General features: G+C 35.8%; 1 protein-coding gene across 6 annotated transcripts in view; it reads right to left on the bottom strand.

Annotated features, from left to right (window-relative positions):
• The window catches only part of unc-13, a 4,182,017-nt gene that overhangs the window by 3,175,884 nt on the left and 980,284 nt on the right, over window positions 1-25,849 (bottom strand). For all 6 annotated transcript variants that reach the window (XM_067757836.1, XM_067757834.1, XM_067757838.1 and 3 more), the window contains exon 7: window positions 7,035-7,254. In XM_067757836.1, coding sequence (XP_067613937.1) covers window positions 7,035-7,254 — 220 coding nt within the window. The remainder of the gene's footprint in view (window positions 1-7,034; window positions 7,255-25,849) is intronic.

Raw genomic sequence — 25,849 nt, 5'->3', positions numbered from 1 at the left:
AAGGTAATGCTTGACGGTGCAGTTATTGAATATGTTGACTCAGCGAAAAACTTTGGTTTGGTATTTAATCAAACTCTGAAATGGAATAATCATATCATTAGTAGAGTATGTAAAGTGTATGGAATGCTTCGTACACTATGGTTAACACAGTATTTCACTCCTTTACACATTAGACTTCGACTTGCAAAAGCGTACTGAATACCTACGCTATTGTATGGCTGTGAGATTTATGCAAATTGCGACTCTGTATGTAAAACTAAGCCTAATGTTGTTTATAACAACATTGCCATTTAGGCTAAAACGATTTGACCATGTGTCTGCGTATGCCGTAAAGTTGTTAAATATTTCTTTGGAAAATTTGTTAAAATTTAGAACAGTGTTGTTCATACATAAGGTTATTCATACGCAGGAACCAGACTATTTATACCAGAGGCTTCAGTTTCTTCAATCGTCAAGGTCGGCACTGCTTATTTATACTAGACACAAAACTCTGACATCCGAACGTCAGTTTTTTATCAACGCGGTACGTGTTTGGAACTCACTTCCAGTTAGTTTAAGGATTATTACTAATACACTGCAATTTACAAATAAAGTGTTTAGTTTTTACAATGATTGTTAACCACTACAACTCTATTTTAATACATTCTATATTATTGAATGTGAATTTTTACATATTATATTTCATTTTTTTAAAATATTTATACCTCATTTTTTTTCTCCCTTTGTGTTTCATTTTATAATGTATCCCTATTTCTCATTTTCTTATTTCTCCCCTTTTTTATGTTAAGTATTTTTAATTATCAGAATACCTTATTGTATCACACGTGACTGGCACTGTTAAATAATTTTTTCAAAATTGTTGTGTCAGGATGAATATATATGTTAATAAATATGTTAATAGTCAGCCGGCTATGGATGCTTAATCTCCTAAAGCACTTCAACGCTAAATTAGCTCCGCAAGGCATCCGTTCCAAAGTAGTAGAAAGAGTGGGAAACTCTTATTATGTGCTCGAGGATATCGAAGGAAAAGGTAAAGGTACTTATCACGCCAAAGACATATGATGACATCGTAGTAGCAAACCAAAATAACAAGTTGTAATTTTTTCTTTCTAAAAAGCGTACTCGTGCGCAAACGCTAACTTCCGCAAGCCATCGTTAGCATTTGTCTGGGTGGGGAAGTTTGTGAGGGGTATATGCGCCAAGTGAATATTACACTGGGTATGCGGATACCAAACTAGCTATCATTTATATGCATAATGATAACTGGTCTTGCCAACGAAGATCAAAGAGCGCGCGAGAACACCATCGATGACATAGCTCAGACATATCTGACGATCATCAACCTTTTCTATACATGAGTACAAAAATTTAATTATAACTTTGCTGGAGGATTTGCCTGACATAATAGGTAATGATGTAGATGACCTAATCCATAAGTATACAGACAGGATCATAATGACGATAAAATTATGCATAACTGGTGGAAAGACTAAATAAACCCTACGAAGTATTTAGTTTTGAGGTATCTGGCTAAAATGTTATGTTCGAACCACTTTTTATAAGGTAGCGATAATTTTATGGAACCTAAAAATCAGACCAACATGATACTTTTCTACAGCCAACTAAGGGTTTTAGTGCTTTCGTGAGGGGCATAAAGTCGTTCCTGCCAAATTTCACCATGATATCTTCAACGACTGCCAAATTACAGCTTGCAAAACTTCTAAATAACCTTCTTTTAAAAGTGGGCGCTCCACGCCCATTGTCCAAAATTTTACTAATTTTCTATTTTGCGTCATAAGTTCAACTCACCTACCAAGTTTCATCGCTTTATCCGTCTTTGGTAATGAATTATCGCTCTTTTTCGGTTTTTCGAAATTTTCGATATCGAAAAAGTGGGCGTGGTTATGGTCCGATATCGTTCATTTTAAATAGCGATCTGAGATAAGTGCCCAGGAACCTACATACCAAATTTCATCAAGATAGCTCAAAATTTACTCAATTTATCGTGTTAACGGACGGACGGACATGGCTCAATCAAATTTTTTTCGATATTGATGATTTTGATATATGGAAGTCTATATCTATCTCGATTCCTTTATACCTGTACAACCAACCGTTATCCAATCAAATTTAATATACTCTGTGAGCTCTGCTCAACTGAGTATAAAAAAGTGTAAAATTGATTACAAAAAAGAAAATAATAAAAACTATTAATTATCGTACTATAAAATTTGTCACAAGTCAATAATAAACCCCCAAAACAAAATTTCGATCCAGAAAGTGAGATAAGTGCTAGTGGAGACCGATGGTCAAGCTATGGACCAGCACCACGAGTACCAAAAAGGTCGAAGAGAAATATTTAATTTATCGTTGTAATGAAGATTAAACGAGAAAAGACAAAAAGTGCATTCTTTCAATTTCACTAATTGGAACTATATAAGAATTGTTCAAACCGTATTACTCAGTTCAAAGAAAATATGTGCCAAAAATAAAAAGGGAAGCACAGAGATGATCGCGTAATTCGCTCGTCATATAGACCAAGATCCAATCACGGATAACGACCAACTTGGATGTCCCAACCGGTGCAGAAGGCGCGCTGATATATATTTTTTATCTAACCCAATTAATGCTTCTTTTTGTAAAAAGAAATAAAAATGTGGAATTGATTAGTTCGTATAGAGTAGTGTATTAATACTCCTTAGCAGTAACAAAAAAAAGAAAAAGTTTCTACTATACAATTAGAAATTTGGTCTTGTACTTGAAATAGAAAAAAAAAAACTTTTTTTTGTACATACAGTAAGTTTATTAGTTGTGAAGTAAAAATAAATGTCGATTTTACATTGCATATTTCAAGGCGTTAGACCGCTAAATTTCCGAATGAAATATGAATGTCAGTGGTTTTTTCTTATTTGTGCGAATCCCGTATCTGCTTAACACATTGGTTTATACATGCGTCAATATCGAACCTCTAAGTTATCACTAAACCTACCGATCAAACATGTTCGACGTAACATCAACATCATCATCATCGTTGGGCCCTTCGCTGATGCTGTTTGTATGATGGTAAGTGAAAATAAATAATTACGTGTAATTGATCACATAGTTTTGCTAATACACATGTGTGTATGTATATACATGCCTAATCTTTGCTAAATCTTTGTGCGAGAGCATCACGCATGTACGTACATATGTGAACCTTCTTAGATACATTTTATTAGGAGGGTACGAGGTTTGATAGTGAAATCTGTAATTACCCGTTTGTTATACTCAGAGTGCTTTGCACACAGAGTATATTAACTTTGATTGGATGACGTTTGGTTGTACAGGTATAAAGGAATCGAGATAGATATAGACTTCCATATATCAAAATCATCAGTATCGAAAAAAAATTTTATTGAGCCATGTCCGTCCGTCTGTCCGTCCGTCCGTTAGCACAATAACTTGAGTAAATATTGAGGTATCTTCACCAAATTTGGTACACTAGCTTATATGGACCCATAATATATTGGTATTGAAAATGAGCGAAATCGGATGATAACGACGCCCACTTTTTATATATATAAAATTTTGGAAAACACAAAAAACCTGATAATTTAGTAAATAATACACCTAGAATATTGAAAAATGACAGCGTGGCACCGCCCACTTATGATAAAATAAATTTTACAAATATTATTAATAATAAAACAAAAATCGTTAAACCTATCGTAACAAAATTCGGCAGGGAGGTTGCCTTTACTATAAGGAATGATTTGAAGAAAAATTTACAAAATCGGTTAAGGACCACGCCCTCTTTTATATAAAAGATTTTAAAAAGGGTCGTGGACGAATAAAATAAGCTATATCTTTGCAAAAAAGGGCTTTATATCAATGGTATTTCATTTCCCAAGTGGATTTATAACAATAAATAGGAAAAATTTCGAATTAAAAAAATGGGCGTGGCACCGCCCCTTTTATGACTAAGCAATTTTCAATGTTTCGGGAGCCATAACTCGAAGAAAAAGTTACGGATCTTAATAAAATTTGGTACACAATATTTCACTATAGCAGGAAATATTTCTAGGGAAAATGGACGAGATCTGTTAGAAACCACGCCCAATTTTATATAAAAGATTTTTAAAAGGAGTGGGCGTGGCACCGCCCCTTTTATGACTAAAAAATTTTCTATGTTTCGGGAGCCATAACTCGAAGAAAAATTACCGGATCGTAATAAAATTGGGTACACAAATTTTCACTATAGCAGGAAATATTTCTAGGAAAAGTGGACGAGATCGGTTAAAGACCACGCCAACTTTTATATAAAAGATTTTTGAAGGGGTCGTTGACGAAAATAATAAGCTATATCTTAGCGAAAAATAGCTTTGTGCCAATAGAATTTTACTTTCTAAATTGAATTATAACATTATATTGGAACACACTAAAACTTTTGAAAATGAGTGTGGCACCGCCCCTTTTATGACTAAGCAATTTTCTATTTTTCGGGAGTGTACACATATTTTCCTTTTAGCAGAAAATATTTCTAGTAAAAATGGACGGGATCGGTTAAAGACCACGGCAACTTAGATATAAAACAAATTTAAAAGGGTCGTAGACTAGAATAATAAGGTATAACTTAGCAAAAAATAGTTTTGAATGAATGATATTTCACTTATCAAGTTTTATTGTAAGAGGAAGTGGGTAGGCATTTTTTTTAAACGGGCGGTGCCACGTGTTGTGCAGAAAAGTAATTTATCTCAAATGAAATGTACAATTGAAGCTCACGCTGAGTATATAATGTTCGGTTACACCCGAACTTATATACCTTTACTTGTTTTATTTTAATATTGTGCTTTCGGGATAAAATTTCTAAAACCCATTACAAATGTACAAGGAACTTTACTGTAGACTCATTTCATGAAATTTTGTTTGAATTGAAACTTATTATAGTAGAAACTTTAACAAAACAAATAGGTTAAGCTTGGACGTACGAAAGGAAGAGAATAGGCTATGTAAATTTTAAATTATAATAAATTCAAATTATCTAAATAGTGAAATCTGAAGTAGGTAGATTTCTAAGTCAGATTCCGAAATATGTAAATCATGAACTTAAATTTTCGTATAAGTAAAATCAGAAATGTATAGATTTTGATGGTAATCAATTAAATATTGTGAGTATAAGTATAGTCAGAAATGTATAGATTCTGATGATAATGAATTAAATATTGTCCCTATAGTAAAATCAGAAATGTGCATCTTGAGTAATTTATTTAATTGATGGCGAAATATAGAGATTGGCTATGCTAAGTTAGAGGAGATTTGACTTGGGTTAATGGCACAAAACGCGAACCATTAACAGGTAGGGTGGGTTACGACCGAGGGAGTATCGACACCTCTTGCTTCCCTCATCGAAATGTTGTTGGAGTTGGCTACCGGAATTCCCTTTTTTTGTAAGGAACCACATCTAGTAAGTATGTCCATGTTGCTGCGTAAGTTTTGGTTTCCTGTTTTTTTCTTTCGCTGGTTATCGTTCCAATCCTGCATACATTTATATTTTTTTGTATGGCTTTCGCTGCATGCGTCAAGGCAAACCCACGCCCATTTTGCCTGAGCAACGCTGAAGCAACGCTAGGTATGCAGAACAACTTTGAAAGCATGCACCTATAATTTAATCCCTCTTATTTAGCAGCCAATTAGGAGAGAGTCGTTACAATATGTGTTATTGAAATGATAACATAAAATCATCCGAAGTACATGCTTTGCATTTCCGAAGAAGAAAATAGTAAATTTTACAGAAAGTCCTGTAGCTCGATCTTCGACAATATATCAACAGAGTATCGTTTTTCAACGAAATAACGAAAACTTAACAACAATGAAATAAACAAATGACGCGATTTACTTCCGAGGCGGTCCATTTTAAATATCCTTTTCAATTTATGGCGACCCTGAACGGCTACTGCAAGGCAGATGAATTTTCACTAAGAAGCTTTTCATGTCAGAAATACCTTCGGGTTGTATGCCAATTCACTACCGAGAGGAGAAACTGCTAAGAAAAACTTGTTTCTAATGACAATATGTACAGTTTTTTTCCTAAATTTTTTGAAAACTTATCCTACTATTTAGAAATTTCTTGTTCTGTGAAACGGTGAAGTGAAAGCTAATTTTATACATTTGAATGAATCTTTGCTTGAATTTTCTTTTTCATTTTACCACTTCATAAAAGAAGAGCTTGTGTATGTTTTCTTCTGTCAAGGGCCCGTTTCACAAAACATACAAGTCTGTAATACAAGCTAGCTTCTTTAAGACAAACTTTCTTGTATTACAAGACTTGTATATTTTTGTTTTAAAAAAGACATATACAAACTTGATGATACATTTTAAGTTTACAATTTTGGATTCGTTACAAATTATGGAGCGCAAAACAAATGCAGTCCTTAGGGTTCATACCACGACATAAAACCGTTGTATTGTTACTGCGTAAAAGCTAAATTCCTATCTCATTTTAGAACAGTCGATATATTCGATAGACACAAGCACCATTATGCGAAAGGCTGGCAATAACTAGTCGTATACTTCTTACTGCTCTCCTATTTTATATCCCCTTTTTACAGATATATTTTTTGGTTTCACTTCTAAATAAAAATAAATGCAAGGCGCGAAAACCTCCGAAGAGATTTTATGCAGAGCTCTTCTTCTTCTATTTTGTGTCGTGCTCCTTTGTTAATTTTTTTTACAAATTGATAGACGGAACCCTTCATCTTTTATGCCGACACCGAACGGCATCTGCAAGGCACATGAATTTTCACTGAGAAGGTTTTCATGGCAGAAATACATTCGGAGTGTATGCAAAATCACTGCCGAGGGTACCTCGCTTAGAAAATTTTTTTCGAATTGAAAAAAAAAGTTTTCCAAAATTTTCGATGTTGCTTTGAACGGGAGTTGAACCCACGATCTTCGCCAGATTTCACATCTACTCACTATTAATTAGATTACCCACTCCTGCAGACCTTCAGCCTGTGTATACCTTCAATATCATTCTTTCAATATTTAATACTCACTCTGAAGACAGTCTGCATTCAACAGGTCCTTACATTTTTCATGGCATTTTACACCGCATTCTGTACAGCGCACTCCTTGCCTTGCGATACCCCAAAGCAGCCCCTCACACTCATAACAATATGTGGGTGATGTCGCCGTCCATAAAACGAAATTATGCGGCGTAGTTGAAGAAATTGGGTAGATAAGAGCTTGTAAAGCCTTCCTGTAAACATGCATTTTCTACAAAAATAATGATTAGAGGTGTGGTACTAGAAGTAATTAATATTGCATACATACATATATTCTATATTTTTAAAAAACTTTTAAAACGCCACTTACATGCGTTGTAGGATCGTGGAAGTTCCCACATAACGAATTATATTTGAAAAAATTTACTAGAACATAAGGTGTTGTTACGTGGCTGGATTGTTGGGTGGTGGGGAGTGGCGGAAAGCAGGTACGTTTGCGGGCCCATGCTAGCTCGTCATCTTGGGCGGGGTATTACACCACCGTCCTCATCCGCAGCCACATGAACAAAAAGGGTTCACACCTGCATGTGTAGTGAAGAAAATAATGGGAAAGGCTGAAAAGGATGTAAACATACGTGACGGGCAAAGTTAGAAGGGGGAAAGCATAAGGGGAGAAAAAGGTGAAGGCCTGTCCTGTTAGGTGGAGTCTCCACACCCTCTTCAGCGCAACTTGCGCTGAACCGTTGGCACCGTGCTGACTACTATTTAACTAAGAGTGCTGCCACGCCTGAGATAGGTCCGTGCATCTGCCACTCAGTCATTTTCTCTAAGCAATCACCTTCATTTTCTTTGTTGCGCACAAGTGAAGCACCCACACCAAAAGTTTAAAACCTAGCCCGGCATCATTGAAAATCTATGTTTTCATCCATCCATTTCAAAATTTTTTTGACAATTTAAAGCTATCTAACCTATGGAATGTAAAACAAAGATAGTTGTAACAATTAAAAAAATCGATTAAAATTACATTTCAACAAGTAAGGAAGGCTAAGTTCGGCTGCAACCTAACATTACATACCCAGCTGCCAAATTACAGCTTACAAAACTTTTAAATTACCTTCTTTTAAGAGTGGACCGTGCCACGCCCATTGTCCAAAATTTTACTAATTTTATTTTCTGCGTCATAAGGTCAACCCACCTCTTTGGTAATGAATTATCGGACTTTTTCGAAATGGAATATTTCGAAAAAGTGGGCGGGGTTATAGTCCGATTTTGTTCATTTTAAATAGCGATCTGAGATGAGTGACCAGAAACTGGTATACCAAATTTCATTAAGATACCTAAAAATTTACTAAAGTTATCGGACATACGGACGGACATGGCTAAATGAATTTCTTTTTTCGGCCAGATCATTTTGATATATAGTTACGGGGTACCGTTATGCGAATAAAATTAAGATACTGAGTATAAAAAGCAAACAAGATAATAACAAACGATTTCAATTCACTTCAGTTCAATTGTTTGTAAAGAAAAACAAAAAGTAAAAAAAGGAAAACAAGACTTATACTAAAAATAAATAAATGTAAGGCGGGAAAACCTCCGGAGAGATTTTAGGCCTGGCTTCTCCTCCAATTTGCGTCGTGCTCCTTTTTAATTTATCCTACAAATTGGTGGGATTTGACCTACTTGATTTATGCCAACTCCGAACGGCATCTGCAAGGCAGATGAGTTTTCACTAAGAGCTTTTCATGGCAGAAATAATACACTCAGAGTGCTTGCCAAACACTGCCGAGGGGCGACCCTGCTTAGAAAAATTTTCTTCTAATAGAAAAATATTGTTTCTCAAATATTTGATGTTGCTTTTCCCGAGGCGTGAACCCAGGATCCTCGGTGTGGTAGGCGGAGCACGCTATCATCACACCACGGCGGTTCCTTATACTAGTACAAACAATATTTACGAACCACCCTAATGTCCTAAGCTAGTATCTACAAACATCTAAGTATTCAAAGTAAAAAAAATTCAAAGTATGCACAGTGATGTTTATTGCATATGCTGGCCTACCGCAAACGCAAAAGTAAATACAAGATCAATTATATGTAGAAAGAATAAGTAGGTCATCAAAAACGAAGTGATTTTTGTGTATATAAAAAAATTTATGGAAGTAGAAATGTATGTTGGCATAAATTCATGTATGTACAAATGTTCGCCAAGCTCAGGAATCTTTGCCAATATATTACTCTTTAGATCAGAGCCGGCCAAAAGTTGCACATTGTGCAATTTGAGTTCGTATTTTCACACAGACACTAACGATGTGCGATCACGATCGTTTGCTTTCGCTTGTCACTCACTAAAATCAACAGTGAATGCAAAAGGAAAAATCCATTCTACTTTTTGGGCTCATAGTAAAAACAATATGCTGCAAGGTTAAAGTGATTTTTAATACGTTTTAGTTAGTATTATTAAGTTCCTTTGAACATACATATTATTCTGACAATTTAGATATTAATAATAAATCATATTTAATTAATTATTAATAAATATTGACAATTTAATATAAGTAACTTTTTATACGTTCTACTTAGTTTTATTAGTTTTTATACATTTTTTTTATTGAATAACTTTATGTTTTGAAAATATATATTTCTATCTTTATATTTACTTTGTTTTATAGTTCTTTCTTAATGAAAAAGTGATTTTTTTAAGTAAATTTTGCATTGAAGAAACAACATACCTTCTTTTATAAAAAGTGTTATCTGGCTAGATCGATCTCCGCGTTCTTAGTTATACGAATATAAGTAAATATTGTTAGGATTAGCTTGAAATCAAATAACCAGAGTCCTTTTTAATTTCGAACTTCACAGTCCACATTTTCTTTTAGCACATTGTGGGGAGTTGTCACTCAATTTTTACACACAATTATGCAATTGATTTAGTATTTGTGTGGCCGGCTCTGCTTTAAATGTTTAGGTTTTAATCATAAGGCTTTTGAATGCATTAACAAAAGAGCATGTAGTAAATTTGCAGGAAATCATGACTTAAAAGACTGCTCATCAAGTATTTTTAAGTGTGTAAATTGTTGTGAGCTTGTACATAAAAGACTATTAGAAGCGGATATAAACCATACTGCCTTTACTCAGGAATGCCCCGCATATAAAAGATATATTGAAAGTAAATCTAGAACTAGAAAGCAGCAATCAAGAAATCAATATCCTATTTGTCTGTATCTTAATATTAATAGTATTTTAGGCTATAAAGAGGAAATCGAAAGACTTATTGAAATAAAAAGGACGTGTGACACTCGGGGACCTCCGCGGTAAAGCTATTGCATATTATCAACTTACGCAATTATAATATTTATGCCAATTTTTTAAATATTTAAATTTAACTTTAACTTTAACATTCACTTTCACTTTAACTTTAACTTTGACTTTAAGTTTAACTTTAACTTTAACTTTAACTGTAGCTTTAACTTTAACTTTAACTTTAACCTTAACTTTAACTTTAACTTTAAGTTTAACTTTAACTTTAACTTTAACTTTAACTTTAACCTTAACTTTAACTTTAAGTTTAACTTTAACTTTAACTTTCACTTTCACTTTAACTTTAACTTTAACTTTACCTTAAATTTAACTTTAACTTTAATTTTAACTTTAATTTTAACTTTAACTTTAACTTTAACTGTAACTTTAACTTTAACTTTAACTTTAACTTTAACTTTAACTTAAACTTTAACTTTAACCTTAACTTTAACTTTAACTTTCACTTTTACTTTAACTTTAACTTTACCTTAAATTTAACTTTAACTTTAACTATAATTTTAACTTTAACTTTTACTTTAACTTTAACTTTATCTTTAACTTTAACTTTAACTTTAATTTTAACTTTAACTTTAACTTTAACTTTAACTTGAACTTTAACTTTAATTTTAACTTTAACTTTAAATTTATGATAGAGATCCAATTTTATGTATTTTGCCTGTTTCTAATACCGAACCTTTTTCGAACCTTTTCTGACAAATATCCGTTACGGTTTTTTTTTTTTGATTTAGTCGCCAAGCCCGCGATAAAATCTATGCAATGCTTAAAAATCCAGCTATAATATTATGTGCTGAGACATGTACCACTAATGAAATTTCAAATCCAGAGTTAAATATACATACATACAAACTAGTGCGATGTGATTCACATAGTAGACATACTGGCGGTGTGCTGATTTACGTACATAATTCAATTGAATATAACACTAAATTCAACAAAGCAATAGATAAAAATCTTTGGTGTATTTTTATTATTTTATTAAGTTGAAGCACTTCAACCCAAAATGGCAAATTGGAGTGATTTATCACTCTCCTAGCACAAGTGATGCCGATTTTATTAACTATTTGCCGGATAGCAATATTCTCGTAGGTGATTTTAATATCAATTTGAATAATAGCTCAACATATAGCATTCAACTAACTGATCTGTTTAAATCATATTCAATGAATCAAAAAGTTGATTTTGATACCCGTATAACTGAGACATCAAAAACTAAAATTGATTTACTCTTTTCGAATACTGACGATATAGTATGTGAAAAGTTAGATGAACAACAAATATCAGATCATGAAACCATCTAATTTAAAATTAAAAGCAGTCCTAGGTCAAAAATGAGAAGCCTTAAAAAAATTACTTCTTGGGAGTATTACAATACGGAAGCACTTATTAATCAATTGCGCTTGTGTGATTTTAGCAACTTTAATAGAATTGATTTAGAGTCCAAAGTAGGGCTGGTTAATAGCAATGTTTTGAATGTCATGCGAAACTTAACGTATGAAAAGGTATTAACGTATGAAAAGGTAGTACACTTAAATTTAATTAATAAATGGTATGACAGTGAGTTAGCCAACATAAATAAATATAAATTAGAACTTTATAAACTAGCTCAAATATCCGGAGAATGGGATGAGTATAGAAACATAAAAAAAGAATATAAGAAGCTGGTAAAAATTAAAAAAAAATTAAGCATATGGAGCATAAAATACAGATGTATAGCCAAGATAGTAAGATATTTTGTTGATAGCAATGAGGATATTTGCAATAATATAGAAGAATATTATACAGAAGTAAATTTTCCTATTCAGTTAAATGAGATTTTCAAATTTTTAAAAGTTAGTACAGATGACGTCATCAAAATTGTCATGACGTTTAAATCTAAGCGAGGTGGTAAAAAGCTGTTATCAGATGGTGTTCTTAAAGACATGATATCATATCTGGGATACTTCTATGCACAAATCGTAAATGAAAGTTTAAGTAGTGGCATAGTTCCGAGTATTTGGAAAACTTCTACCATTGTGCCAATCGAAAAAATTAATAACACAATAAAAGCAGAGGAGTTACGTCCGATAAATACACTGTCCAGTGATGAAAAGATTTTAGAACTTGTGGTAAAAAACCAGTTGGTTCAATACTTGGAAGAAAAAAATATGCTCATACCTTAACAATCAGGACTTAGAAAAAAACATTCCTGTGAAACAGCTTTGAATATGGTTTTAGCTGAATGGAAAGAAGAATAAAAAAAAAAAAAATAAATGTAAGGCGCGATAACCTCCGAAGAGATCTAAGGCCGTGCTTCTCTTCCAATTTGCGTCGTGCTCCTCTTGATTTTCCCTACAAATCGGCCGGACGGGACCTACATGTTTTATGCCGACTCCGAACGGCATCTGCAAGGAAAGAAGAACTTAATAATAAAAAGGCGATAATAGCAGTTTTCATTGATCTTAAAAGAGCCTTTGAAACTATAGATAAAAAAATATTATTAGGAAAATTGGAAGGAATTGTTATTAAAGATGTTGAACTGGATTGGTTTAAAGATTTCTTAACAAATCGCAAACAAAGAACAGTAATTGGTTCGAAAATATCAGACGAAGTGGATGTTAAGATTGGCCTACCCCAAGGCTCTGTTCTTGCACCAGTTTTATTAAACATTTATATAAATGATATAAATTCTGTTTTGAAATTCAGCTCCATAAAACTTTTCGCTGATGATGCTCTAATTTCTATAAATGGCAAAAATGAAAATGATATAAGAATCAAGCTACAAAGTGACTTAAACGCACCTTATATCTGGCTGTGTACTAACAGACTTAAAATTAATATAAAAAAAACTAAATACATGCTTATTTCAAGAAAAAACATTGCTATTTTTGAAACTATTACAATAAATAGTATTGAAATTGAAAAAGTAAATACGATTAAATATTTGGGTGTTCAAATTTATTGCAAATTAAAATCTGATGCCAATGTTGACTATACTGTAAGTAAAATAGAAAAAAAATTATGGTTTATTCAAAGAACTTGTAAAAACTTAAGTAATTATTAAAAATAAAGGTTTATAGATCCATAGGAGAGCCTTAATTTATTTAGTGCTCAACAATATTTTTTATTATGAAGATTCGCAAATTGATAAGTTGCAAAAAATGCAAAATAAAGCAATGCGCTTTATTTTAAGCAAACGCTATGATACTCCTATAAAAGACATGCTTCTATGTTTAAATTGGATGAGCGTTAAACAACAAATATTCTTTAACACAATGAAATTTATTTATAATATAAAGCACGGAATTTTGCCAGAGTATCTCAGAACAGGTATTACATTTAATTACGAGGTCCATGATATAAATACAAGGCAGAGAAATAATTTTAAATTGCCAAATTATAAAACAGAATCGGAACAAAATAGTATTTTTTACAAAGGTTTGAAATACTTCAACGAACTACCTGAATATATAAAAAATTGTGATAGAAACTTATTTAGCAGCCGGTTGTATGACTACACCAAATCTAAGCCGATTAAATCATACAGTCGTTGAGATTTAAATGCTTTAGTGATACATGTGTCATAATTAAATTTTTTTTATATAAAAATTTAGATCAAGTACACATTGTTAATAATTGACGAATAAAAAGGAGGGTAGGAGTGACGGCGAAAGTCGTCATGGTGCGAGGGACGCGACAGGTGCGGAGAGTGCTCCGAAGCAGGTCGCCGCCAGCCGGGAAAGCTCCCGGCGGGTCAAAAGGGCTGATCAGACGGATCAGCGCAGGGGTTTGGTTTCAAACCCCGTAGGTACGGGTAGTTCGGGTAGTGGAGGGGTGTCGAAACCGACACCCAATGTAGGCCCCTATGGGGCTGTGACAGGGAAAGGCAGAGGTCCGGCGAATGCGACGGAACAGCCCAGTACTAGTAAGGAAGCCCTGTCGCGAGGAGCTTTCCCAACGGGAGCCCTGGGGTCAAAGCCTGCCAGGAAAGGTAGGCGATCGACGCCGCGTAGGAAAGCTCTGGGTGATCGGCGCCTAGCTGAGAAGATCTTGGAGCGCTACGGCGGAAGGGATGCAGCTCAGATGTCTGAGAAGCATTCCCGGACGCTGGAGTGGGCCAGGAGCGTCTTAGCTTGCGACGACCACACACCGGTGTCGAACGATGCGGGTGAGCAGCAGGGTTTGGGGGCTATGAAGCGGCAAAGGTCGGATGAGCGGAATGCCTCAACGACAAAAAGGGCCCGAGGAGGTGGGGACGCAATTTCGTTTAGCGAAATCGCTAAACGTGCAGGCTCCATCACCCTCGGGGTCCTGGATAGGAGTAGGGAGGATGGTGCCATCTCCCGAGAGGAGTGGCCGTGGGTCGCCAGCGCCATATCAGCGGCCTATATGACCGCTGTTATGGAGAGCCCAGGTACGCGGCCATGCTTCGAATACTCGGGGTGGTATCATGGTTTTAGACTGATTACTTGTGCTGACGAGCGGTCGGCCTGTATCTTTAAGAAAATAATTTCTTTGGTAGGGGAGGTCTGGAGGGGGGCCAGACTCGAGGCCGTGGAATGGAGGGATCTCCCCCTTCGACCGAGGGCTCGGGTGTGGTTGCCTGCCGGGCCACCTCAGCCGGAGAAAATACTCGAATTAATGCGTTACTGCAACCCGAACCTTCCGACGCATAACTGGAGGGTCCTCAGAGTAGAGGAGGCTGTTGGGCCACGTCGGCAAGTGCTGATTCTGCTAAACGCAGAGTCCACCGGTCCTCTCTCTGACACGAGGGGGGTTATCTCCTATGGCCTCGAGCGTGTGGTTCTCAAAATCTACCACGCCGATTCCAGGGGGGATGGTTCCTCTCCCACAGAGACTGTTCGGGAGGTGGAGGCGTCCGCAGGGGAGCCAGTGCCCATGGTTGTGGATGCTGACTCCGCTAATTTGGACAGCGAAAGCACTGTTGACGTCCCGTCAATAGCGGGATCTGTCATCAGTGCTAGTCGTATGGCTGATAGGGCCGAGGAGGAGCTCCTGGCCTCCGAGGGCGAATCGTCGATGGCGGGATCCGTCATCAGTGTAAGTCGTCTGTTGGGGGAGGAGGAGGATCTCCTAGTCTCCGAGGGCGAAGCCGCCAAGGATGGGGTGCAGAAGAAGAAGAGTGGTGTTGATGGAAATCCGTCAAATCAATCTTCAGCATTCTAAGGCGGCTTCCGCAAACTTGTTGCTCTGTCTTGAGAAAGGCGGAGTGGATATTGTCCTTGTCCAGGAGCCGTGGCTGAGTAGCAACGGCGGAAAAATTTCTGGATTAAGGACGGGAAAATTCAACACCTTGGTGCATGGGGAGGCAGGTAGGCCTAGATCCTGTGTGCTTATTAAAAAGGAATTTAAAGCTTTTATTCTCTCTAATTTCAGCAATGCTGACGTAACCACGGTCTGCCTCGAGCGAGTGTGGGTGGTCTCAGCGTATATGCCCCATGGGGACGTAACGGGACCACCGCCTGTGATACTGGGCGAAATCACCGCTGAAGCAAGGCGGAGAGGTGTCGGCGTAATCATAGGTGCCGATGCTAATGCACACCATAGCATATGGGGGAGCTCGGATACGAACACCAGAGGTGAGTCTTTATTTACTTTTATTGTAGATGAGGGACTTTGTATATGTAATAGGGGGAATGACCCGACTTTTATTACTGCGGTAAGGGAGGAGGTCCTGGACCTCACCCTGGTTAGCAGAGAACTGGAAGATCGGATATCTGGATGGAGGGTTCTCAACGAGCACTCTTTCTCTGATCACCGATATATTCAGTTCTCGGTGAATGAAGAACGTCCCGGTAAAATATCTTTTAGGAACCCTAAAAGTACCAACTGGGACTTGTATTGTAGGAAGTTGGGAGAGCTATTGCCTGAGGCGCCTAATGTTGGTTCGGACCTGTCCGAATCTGAAATAGACGGTCTGGTGGAAAACTTCACCTTGGCAAGCAATAGCGCCTTTCAACAGTCCTGCCCACTGAAAACTTACAGGGGGAAGGGCAAGCCGCCCTGGTGGTCTGATTCCCTTGACGACCTAAGAGCGTCCAGTAGGCGGCTCTTTAATAGAGCCAGGAGGAGTAAACTACCCTCGGACTGGGAGCTCTATAAGGTGAGTCTGGGGATTTATAAATATGAAATAAGGTTAGCCAAGCGAGATTCATGGCGAAGCTTCTGCGAAAACGTAGAGGGCTGCAATGAATCCGCGAGGCTTAGAAAAATACTCTCTAGGAATCCCGCCCCTCGGGGGTATCTGAGGGATGATGGTGGGGACTGGTCGATGAGTAGCGAGGAGTCCCTGAGACTTTTACTGGACAATCATTTTCCCGATGTCCCAGTTGCGCAGGGATCTTCGCTTGCGTGGTCGGCGGTTGCTGGCCATGCAGAAATGCCTGCCATCCCACTACGGGAAAGTCAAATATCCTGGGCTATAAATTCGTTCAAGCCCTATAAGTCACCGGGTCCGGATGGCATCATTCCTGCGCAACTTCAAAGGTCTTTAGGGATTTCCTGCCGCTGGTTGGCCATCATCTACACTAACTGCCTCAGGTTTAACTATATCCCTAAGTCGTGGCACACGGTTAGGGTCATCTTCATTCCGAAGACCGGCAGGGACTCTCATGTGTCACCTAAGGATTTCAGGCCAATCAGTCTCTCGTCGTTTCTTCTTAAGACGTTTGAGCGGCTGATTGACCTGTACCTACGAGAAAGGATACCTGGGGGGTTACTGTCGGCTTCACAGCATGCGTACTGCAAAGGCAGATCGACGGAAATGGCTCTCCATTCGATTGTAAAGCAAATAGAGGGGTCTCTAGAACATAAAGAGTATGCTCTGGGTGCCTTTCTAGACATCGAGGGGGCTTTTAACAATGTTCTACCGGGGGCAATCGAAAGAGCTCTGGTGGGTTTAGGAGTCGAAGCGGCTCTGGTTGAATTTATTAGCAAACTTTTATGCGGCAGAATTGTCGCAGCGGAGTGGGGAGGAGCCATAATAAGGAGGAAGGTGTGCAGGGGCACGCCACAGGGAGGTGTCCTATCTCCTCTGCTCTGGGTTGTGGTAGTCAACGAGCTTCTTGTGGAGCTGGAAGCCAATGGCTGTCGGGTGGTTGCCTATGCAGATGACCTCGCTATCCTAGTCAGGGGCAAATTTCTGGGCACCCTGCGCGATGTTCTGCAGGGATACCTGGATACTGTGGCTAGGTGGGCTGAATCATGTGGAGTGGCGGTCAACCCGGGAAAAACAGAATTGGTTCTTTTTACAAGGAGATATAAGATACCCGACTTCAGAACTCCTTCGATTGGAGGGGTACCGTTGGTACTTACTGACAGGGTTAAATATTTGGGAATTGTTCTGGACAAGAAGCTGTCCTGGAGGCCCAATGTGGAAGATAGGGCCAGGAAGGCCGCGGTTGCCTTGTACTGCTGCAGGGGGGCTATCGGAAAGAGATGGGGGCTCTCGCCAGGAGTAGTACACTGGCTTTATGAGATGGTGGTCAAACCGATTCTGCTATATGGGGTGCTGGTCTGGTGGAAAGCACTGGACACGGCGAGCACCTGAAAAAGGCTAGTGTCAGTGCAACGGACGGCGCTTATCGGCATCAGTGGCGCTATGAGAACAACGCCTACCTTGGCACTGAATGTCATGCTGAATATACATCCAGTAGATATTGCGGGAAAGGCAGCCGCGGCCCGGTCGTTGGTCAGGCTTCGTGATATGGGTTATATGCTTTCTGATTTCGGACACTCTAGCCTTCTTAGTAGTTTCGACTTTATCCCGGACAGGACGGACTATTGCATGCCGGTGGCCGCTCCCTATACAACCTTCACCCCAGTCATTCCCCCGAGGGAGGAGTGGAGAAGAGGAATTATCTGGGGCATGGGACCGGTTAACTTGTTCACGGATGGGTCGAGGTTGGACGGAAAGGTTGGCGGGGGGGTCTTTTGTCAAGAGCTAAATGTAAGCCGCAAGTTTAAGTTGGCTGATCACTGCAGTGTATTCCAAGCGGAAGTTGCTGCGATTAAGGATGCGGTGGATGAAATGCTATCCAGCGCTACTACGGTTAGGGAACTTAACATCTACTCTGATAGCCAAGCGGCTATAAAGGCCTTAGGCTCAACTACAGTGCGATCGAGGGTGGTCTGGGAGTGCCTGACCACACTTGCGATTGCATCGAATTATTTTACAATTAAGATTATCTGGGTCCCGGGCCATAGTGATATTCCGGGTAACTGTCAAGCGGATCTCTTAGCCCGAATCGGTACAACTGAACCGGATGAAGATGGCTGTAGGGATTTCGGGATTCCGCTAGCCACCTGTGGATTGCTCTTCCATAGCTGGGCCTCGAGTCAGCTCAGCCTCAGTCTTGTAGGATATCAAGATCTTTCTGGCCGAAAGTGGATGGCAGGAGGTCTGCTGAAATAATTGGGTTCACCAAGGCTCACCTATCAATGGTCATTGGGGTTTTGACAGGGCACTGTCCCATGGGTATCCATGCGGTACGTCTCAATATATTGGAAACTCCATCCTGCTGCAGCTGTATGGAGGATGATGAGGTGGAATCACCAAATCACTTTATGATTGACTGCCCAGCTTTTGCCAGAACTAGGGGAAAGTATTTTGGTTGTGACTCACTTGGATCTCCCGAGAAGCTATCCAAGGTTGAGATCGGGATCATTCGGAACTTTATCGTTGCTACCCAACGATTCTCTAAGTAGTTATATCTACGTCACCGTTAGTTTAGTTTATTATATGTGGTATCACAACGGACCGTCATGTTGTCCAAGTGAGCTTCCTCTCATCAGGGAAGCTACCACCCAACCTAACCTAACCTAACACATTGTTAATCAATGCAATACTATTTTTACGTTTTGAACTAGGCTCTTAGAGTCGTAATAAATAAATAAATATAAATATAATAAGCGTCAAAACAAGACACATAACTTTTCAATTATAAAATAAGATGATAGAGTTAAGACAGAATCATATGTACATATGCTATTATTTGTAGGGTACTTAAGTTTTACTATATGGATATATTTATTTGAATGCTTATAATTTTTGTATTAGTTCATCGATTTTGTTGAATGAAAGCTTATTTTTTGTTTTGTAATAAACCAGAGCTTAGAGAGAGAAAAAAATTGTAAAAAAAATAAAATGTTTTCCAGATCCTTCCTCGCAAAATACAATTTTTTTATATTTTTACAAAAAAATTGAAAAAATCCGTAATGATTGTTCGTTATCTTTAAATCTGTAGGGCCTATTAAAAATCGTTGTATGCATAGTTTATAGCAAATTTTATTATCTTTTAAAGGCTTCAACCCGTTTTGGAATTGCTCAATTTTTTCTTGAGATATATATGATTAAGTGGACCCCTATTTTTTTTGAAAAAAACTGTAATTCGTAAATATCTCAAAAACGTTACCATAAAATTAAAAATAACCTTGATTTTCGGAATCAGGGGTGATTTTACATAGGAATTTCATAATGGCGTCTCTGGTGCATTTTGACTGTAAACCAGTGATATTTATAGTAAATTTGGACGGGATTGGTTAACGACCACGACAACTTAGATATAAAACAAGTGTAAAGGGTTCGTAGACTAGATTAATAACACTAGACAACAAGAGAAATTACTTTGAAGTCTAACTATTTAATTTCGATGTACTATGGCCCCCTAAGTACAAAAACACCCAAAATTTTAAATTCTATGGATAAGATTTTTTTTTCTTTTTCTAAAATCACGAATTTTCACAGAGGTCTTTCCATTTATTTTATCATATCTTGGAAATAACTTATCTAAATTCGTTGAGAGAACACCATTCAACGCAAAATTTTCTTCAAGTCTTGATAAGAAAATTTTTTTATATGATCGACGGTTGTGGAGTTATTCACATAAAAATGTAAAAAAAATTTTTTTTTGCAAAATCGAATATTTTTTTTATTTTTCAAAAATTCATGAAAAATCGAAAGTTTTAAAAACTTACCATTTTTATTTCACGGTCTCAAAACTGTAAATATTATATATAATTGAAACCTTATTTCGTGAAAATACATGAATAAATGTTGGTTTTATTGACAATAAAGTGAAAATACCCAATTTAGCGAAAATTTTGCATATCAAGCCTATTATTGTTTTTACAAACGAAATATTTAGGTATGACATTTTGCGCAACTTTGTCTTTTTAAAGCTTACTACGGGCATCGCCAAAAAGGAGAAAACTCCATAATGACACTCAAGAAATTTTTCCCCGTAAATTTTTCTTAAGGCAAAACGCAGATCATAAGAAAACATGCCTCATACTATATGGAAAATTTAAGTTGCCAACGCGGGTTTTTGTAAGAAAGAAGTATGGTCTTATATATTTGTTATCAAATATATACAACTTTTTCCTTGAGGCATTTCTTGCTATGTTCTAAGTAAAAACAAAAAACTCAAATTATCACTCCGTCATAGAAACTGTTATACCTACCTACTGAACATCCTATCCTGCACAGGCCATTTCCCATAGCATATGAATTTTTTTTTGAAAACCCCTTTTTTTCAATTACGCAGGTAGTGGTTAAAAAATTTACAGAGTCATTAGATGCCCGCCCTGTATGGTATATTGTCGCCGATTATGACAAACTTAACGAAAAAAAAGATACATACTTTTGAAAACCGAAGTGGCCTGCGACTATTTAAAGTATTTCATTTAGTTCGTTCTACTAATCTATTTAACTAGCATTCCTGATCGCGAAAAGTCAAGTTGTCTACAACTAAACTATTAACTGGATAGTGAATTTAAAAAAAATGAATAATAACAGTAGAAAATGTGTCTGCAAAAATTACCCGAATATATTTTGTTATGTATGTGGTCTTTACATTACAGCAAAAGGGCGAAGAAAGTTCACTATTCCACTACAACATTCATATAAGGATTACTTTAAAATAGATGTTGAGAATTTGAGCCAATATTGGACGCCCAATTCAATTTGTGATAGCTGTATATATATTTTAAAGAAATGGAAATCCTATCCTCAGTAAGTATCAATTACAATTATTAATTTAAAATATTTATGATACTCATTTTTCACAGAGAAAACATGCCAATTGAAAAACCTATGATGTGGAGAGAAACATGTGATCATGATGCTAACTGTTACTTTTGTTTAAGTAAAAAAAGGATTTGGCAAACATATGATTTGGTCCTATCCCACGATTTTAGCTGATGGTTTTACTCTTCCCGTGCTAGATTCAGATGGAGTTCCATGTCCTGAAAATCAACATAATACGTATATTGAAGTTCCTCCATCGCCTATTTCTTCGTCTTCGAAAATCTCCAGCGTATCAGATGGATTTTGCCCAAAGCCTCTGACACAGTCCTTATTAAACGATCTTATAAGAGACCTAGAGCTTCCAAAAGATAAGTCAGAGCTACTTGCATCCCGTCTAAAAGAAAGACATTTATTAGAAAAAGAGGTTACGATAACTACCTATCGTGAGCGAAATAAGCCATATGCTTAAAGACAATATATGTTTTTGCTGTGATATAACTGGACTTTTTGGAAAGCTTGGCCAAACATATGACGCAAGTGAATGGAGATTATTTATTGATAGTAGCAAAGAAAGCCTTAAAGCAGTTTTATTACACAATGGCAATCAGAAGCCATCAAAGCCATCGTACACGCCGTAAATATGAAGGAGACTTATGAAACCATGTCCAAACTTTTAAAATATATTCATTATGAAAAACATGATTGAATAATATGTTGCGACTTGAAATTGGTAGCTTTACTAACTAGACTACAAGGTGGTTACACAAAACAATGTTGTTTTCTTTGCCTTTGGGATAGCCGAGATCGAAGCGAACATTATGTAACGAAGGACTGACCAGCAAGGACCAGTCACGAAGTAGACACACACAATATAAAATATGCTGCTCTAATAAAAAAGGAGAATGTGATTTTTCCGCCATTACACATCAAGCTTGGATTAGTCAAGAATTTGTTAAGGCGCTAAACAAAAATGACATAGCAATCGATTATATTCAAACTTGGTGATGTCAGTGACGAGCATGGAGAACGACTTCACCAACAACTTAAGTCAAAGGAGGAGCGTTATCAAGGATTCTGGAACGAAAATATGATGGGGGATTATAATTGGTTTCTTATACGAGAATCAAATTCAGAAAACTGCAGTAGACAAGCTAAAAGTAGAAACTCTTTTTAAATATTTCATGTACTAAATTTTGTAGAATTTCTTTAATAAAGGTATCTTAAATAGCTAAATAAACAAACATAATAAAAATACGTATTTTCCCTTCATTCACTTTATTGTTAATAATATTACCGTTTATCCATGGATTATCATGAAATAAAGCTTGCCTCATTTGGAATATTCACAGTTTTACGATCATGTGATTTTAATATCAATTTGAATAATAACTCAACTTATAGCATTCAACTAACTGATCTATTTAAATCATATTCAATGAATCAAAAAGTTGATTTTGATACCCGTATAACTGAGACATCAAAAACTAAAATTGATTTACTCTTTTCGAATACTGACGATATAGTATGTGAAAAGTTAGATGAACACCAAATATCATATAATGAAACCATCCAATTTAAAATTAAAAGCAGTCCTAGGTCAAAAATGAGAAGCCTTAAAAAAATTACTTCTTGGGAGTATTACAATACGGAAGCACTTATTAATCAATTGCGCTTGTGTGATTTTAGCAACTTTCATAGAATTGATTTAGAGTCAAAAGTAGGGCTGGTTAATAGCAATGTTTTGAATGTCATGCGAAACTTAACGTATGAAAAGGTAGTACACTTAAAGTTAATTAATAAATGGTATGACAGCGAGTTAGCTAACGTAAATAAATATAAATTAGAACTTTATAAACTAGCTCAAATATCCGGAGAATGGGATGAGTATAGAAACATAAAAAAAGAATATAAGAAGCTGGTAAAAATTAAAAAAATTAAGCATATGGAGCATAAAATGCAGATGTATAGCCAAGATAGAAAAGCGATGTGGAAATATTTGAAATTCGCAATAAGTAGGGTTAATGAAGACTCTTCTTTCAAGAAAATTTTGATAAACGGTACAACATATATGAATGAATCTGTAATTGCTAACAATCTAAATAAATATTTTGTTGAAAGCGTTGAGGATATTTGCAATAATATAGAAGAATTTTATACAGAAGTAAATTTTCCTATTCAGTTAAATTAGATTTTCAAATTTGTAAAAGTTAGTACAGATGACGTCATTAAAATTGTCATGACGTTTAAATCTAAGCGAGGTGGTAAAAAGCTGTTATCAGATGGTGTTCTTAAAGACATGATATCATATCTGGGATACTTCTATGCACAAATCGTAAATGAAACTTTAAGTAATGGCATAGTTCCGAGTATTTGGAAAACTTCTACCATTGTGCCAATCGGAAAAATTAATAACACAATAAAAGCACAGGAGTTACGTCCGATAAATACACTGTCCAGTGATGAAAAGATTTTAGAACTTGTGGTAAAAAACCAGTTGGTTCAATACTTGGAAGAAAAAAATATACTCATACCTCAACAATCAGGATTTAGAAAAAAACATTCCTGTGAAACAGCTTTGAATATGGTTTTAGCTGAATGGAAAGAAGAACTTAATAATAAAAAGGCGATAATAGCAGTTTTCATTGATCTTAAAAGAGCCTTTGAAACTATAGATAAAAAAATATTATTAGGAAAATTGGAAGGAATTGTTATTAGAGATGTTGAACGGGATTGGTTTAAAGATTTCTTAACAAATCGCAAACAAAGAACAGTAATTGATTCGAAAATATCAGACGAAGTGGATGTTAAGATTGGCCTACCCCAAGGCTCTGTTCTTGCACCAGTTTTATTAAACATTTATATAAATGATATAAATTCTGTTTTGAAATTAAGCTCCATAAAACTTTTCGCTGATGATGCTCTAATTTCTATAAATGGCAAAAATTAAAATGATATAAGAATCAAGCTACAAAGTGACTTAAACGCACTTTATATCTGGCTGTGTACTAACAGACTTAAAATTAATATAAAAAAAAATAAATACATGCTTATTTCAAGAAAAAACATTGCTAATTTTGAAACTATTACAATAAATAGTATTGAAATTGAAAAAGTAAATACGATTAAATATTTGGGTATTCAAATTTATTGCAAATTAAAATTTGATGCCAATGTTGACTATACTGTAAGTAAAATATTTATAAAATAAAGCACGGAATTTTGCCAGAGTATCTCAGAACAGGTATTACATTTAATTACGAGGTCCATGATATAAATACAAGGCAGAGAAATAATTTTAAATTGCCAAATTATAAAACATAATCGGAACAAAATAGTCTTTTTTAAAAAGGTTTGAAATACTTCAACGAACTACCTGAATATATAAAAAATTTTGATAGAAACTTATTTAGCAGCCGGTTGTATGACTACACCAAATCTAAGCCGATTAAATTATACAGTCGTTGAGATTTAAATGCATTAGTGATACATGTGTCATAATTAAATTTTTCTTTTATATAAAAATTTAGATTAAGTACACATTGTTAATCAATGCAATAATATTTTTAAGTTTTGAACTAGGCTCTTAGAGTCGTAATAAATAAATAAATATAAATATAATAAGCGTCAAAACAAGACACATAACTTTTTCAATTATAAAATAAGATGATAGAGTTAAGACAGAATCATATGCACATATGCTATTATTTGTAGGGTACTTAAGTTTTACTATATGGATATATTTATTTGAATGCTTATAATTTTTGTATTAGTTCATCGATTTTGTTGAATGAAAGCTTATTTTTTTTTGTAATAAACCAGAGCTTAGAGAGAGAAAAAAAATGTAAAACAAATAAAATGTTTTCGAGATCCTTCCTCGCAAAATACATTTTTTTTATATTTTTACAAAAAAAATTGAAAAAATCCGTAATGATTGTTCGTTATCTTTAAATCTGTAGGGCCTATTAAAAATCGTTGTATGCACAGTTTATAGCTAATTTTATTACCTTTTAAAGGCTTCAACCCGTTTTGGAATTGAGATATATATGATTAAGTGGACCCAATTTTTTTTTGAAAAAACTGTAATTCGTAAATATCTCAAAAACGTTACCATAAAATTAAAAATAACCTTGATTTTCGGAATCAGGGGTGATTTTACATAGGAATTTCATAATGGCGTCTCTGGTGCATTTTGACTGTAAACCAGTGATATTTATAGTAAAATTGGACGGGATTGGTTAACGACCACGATAACTTAGATATAAAACAAGTGTAAAAGGGTCGTAGACTAGATTAATAACACTAGACAACAAGAGAAATTACTTTGAAGTCTAACTATTTAATTTCGATGTACTAAACACCCAAAATTTAAAATTCTATGAATAAGATTTTTTTTTCTTTTTCTAAAATCACGAATTTTCACAGAGGTCTTTCCATTTATTTTATCATATCTTGGAAATAACTTATCTAAATTTGTTGAGAGAACACCATTCAACGCAAAATTTTCTTCAAGTCTTGATAAGAAATT

This window comes from Eurosta solidaginis, chromosome X (assembly GCF_040869045.1).
Source record: "Eurosta solidaginis isolate ZX-2024a chromosome X, ASM4086904v1, whole genome shotgun sequence".
NCBI classification, from domain to species: Eukaryota; Metazoa; Arthropoda; class Insecta; order Diptera; family Tephritidae; genus Eurosta; species Eurosta solidaginis.
Note: the sequence above shows the minus strand (reverse complement) of the source record. Positions and strands in the feature narration are given on the sequence as shown.